This window comes from Penaeus monodon, chromosome 4, assembly GCF_015228065.2.
Source record: "Penaeus monodon isolate SGIC_2016 chromosome 4, NSTDA_Pmon_1, whole genome shotgun sequence".
Classification (NCBI taxonomy): domain Eukaryota; kingdom Metazoa; phylum Arthropoda; class Malacostraca; order Decapoda; family Penaeidae; genus Penaeus; species Penaeus monodon.
Window position 1 is genome coordinate 55,223,439 of NC_051389.1, and position 2,079 is coordinate 55,225,517.

General features: G+C 49.0%; 1 protein-coding gene across 1 annotated transcript; it reads left to right on the forward strand.

Moving 5' to 3' along the window:
• The first annotated feature begins 389 nt into the window (after positions 1-389).
• On the forward strand, positions 390-770 carry LOC119572621 (levansucrase-like). Its single transcript, XM_037919724.1, has one exon. The coding sequence runs from the start codon at positions 390-392 to the stop codon at positions 768-770; it is 381 nt and encodes a 126-aa protein (XP_037775652.1).
• The last annotated feature ends 1,309 nt before the right edge of the window (positions 771-2,079 follow it).

Here is a 2,079-nt window from a genome sequence, read left to right on the forward strand (position 1 = left end):
CCCCCTTCCCCCTCTCCCGCACCCCCCACCCGGACTCCCACGCATCCCCAAGGACACCGGTTCAATATCCTACACGAATATATAAAAAAAAAAGTAAATGTTCCGGTTTCTTCTTTTTTTTTCATTCTATTTTTCCCGCTTTGGAACTTGACTCTTGTATTTTTTTTTTTTTTTTTTTTTAGAAATGGAAATGTCATATTAAAAATAAATAAATACGCACTGATATTTGGTGAATAAACCTAGCTGTAGTATAAAAAATAAAACAAAAAAAACAATGCAGGCAAAATAAACAGAGTAAACAACATAAATAATTCCGAAGGGCGGAAACGAAAATAAAACAAAACAAACAAACAAAACAGAGTAAAATCCTTCTCTTAAAACACCGACTCATGTACCCGCTACACCCTCTACACCCGCCACACCCGCTACACCCGCCACACCCGCTACACCCGCCACACTCGTACACCCGCCACACCCGCTACACCCGCTACACCCACCACACCCGCTACACCCGCCACACCGCTACACCCGCTACACCCGCCACACCCGCTACACCCGCCACACCCGCTACACCCGCCACACCCGCTACACCCGCTACACCCGCCACACCCGCTACACCCGCCACACCCGCCAACCCGCTACACCCGCTACACCCGCTACACCGCACACCGTACACCCGCCACACCCGCTACACCGCACACCGCCACAGCCACCGCTACACCCGCCACACCCGCTACCGCTACACCCGCCACACCCGCTACCTGAAATAATCCACTGAAAATGGACAATAATATTAAAAACAAACATCAAATGACTACATAAACAGAGAAAGAAAGAAACAAACAAAAAACAAAAGCAGAAGACCATAATAAAAAAAATGAAGACAAGATATGACTCGTGTAACCCTATCGAACGATAAAAAATAAAAGAAAAATAAAAGAAACAAGACGAATAAACAAGAAAATAAAGACCGTAACACCAACGAAATAACGAACAAGAGAATAAACAAAATATCCACAAGTTACAAAAAAAAAAGTCAACAAAATCAGCAAAACATCATCAAAACCAAACGAAATAACAACAAAACATTAAACCAAATAATACAAAAACATAACGAAAAGAAAAGAAAAGAAAAGAAAAAAGAATAAATCAAAACCAAATATTACAAAAACATAAAAAAAAAAATAATAAATCAAACCAAATAATACTAAAACATCAAAAAAAAAAAAAAATAAATAAAAAAAAAAACGAGTCACGTGCTACGCTGCCTGAATAACCCTGGCGGACGATAGATTAGTAGGGACAGCTGATTAAGGCCGAGAATCCTTTGAGGCGTCTCGCTGGCGGATGCACTGAGGGGGAGGAGGGGGGGGCGGGGGGGGGGGATGAAAGGGGAATGGGGTGGGGGAGGAGAGGGGAGAGGGAAGGGGATTGGGGGGAAGGAGGGATGAAAGGGAAGGGGGTGGGGGCAGGGGGCTGGGAGGGGAGGAAGGGGGATGAAAGGGGAAGGGGGTTGGGGAAAAGGAGAGGTGAGGAGGAGAGGAGGAGGAGGAGTAGAGGGAAGGGGTGGGTGAGGAGGAGGAGGAGGAGGAAGATGGAGGAGGAGACGGGAGGAGGAGGAGAAGAAGGGAGAGAAGATGAGGGGGAGGAAGATGAGGAGGAGGAAAATGAGGAGGAGGAGAGGGAAGTGGTAGAGGAAGAGGAGGAGGGAGGAAGATGAGGTTGGAGAGTAAAGAGATAAACGAAGAGGAAGAGGTGAGGGGAGGGGGGGAGGGGAGTGACAGGGCGAGGGGGTAGGGTAGGAGGGGGGAGGGGGGAGTGACAGGGCGAGGGGGTAGGGTAGGAGGGGGGAGGGGGGAGTGACAGGGCGAGGGGGTAGGGTAGGAGGGGGGAGGGGGGAGTGACAGGGCGAGGGGGTAGGGTAGGAGGGGTAGAAGATAGATGAACAAGCTATTGGGTAGATTTACGAAGGTGTGATGGGGAGAGTGGTAAAGGAAAACGGGAGGGTAGGAGGGGAGGAGGGAGGACAGGGCGAGGGGTAGGGTAGGAGGGGAGGGAGGAGGAGGATGACAGGGCGAA

What these genes read in the sequence shown, in the direction of transcription:
- LOC119572621 (XM_037919724.1), top strand. Translation starts at nt 390, where the DNA reads ATGTACCCGCTACACCCTCTACACCCGCCACACCCGCTACACCCGCCA.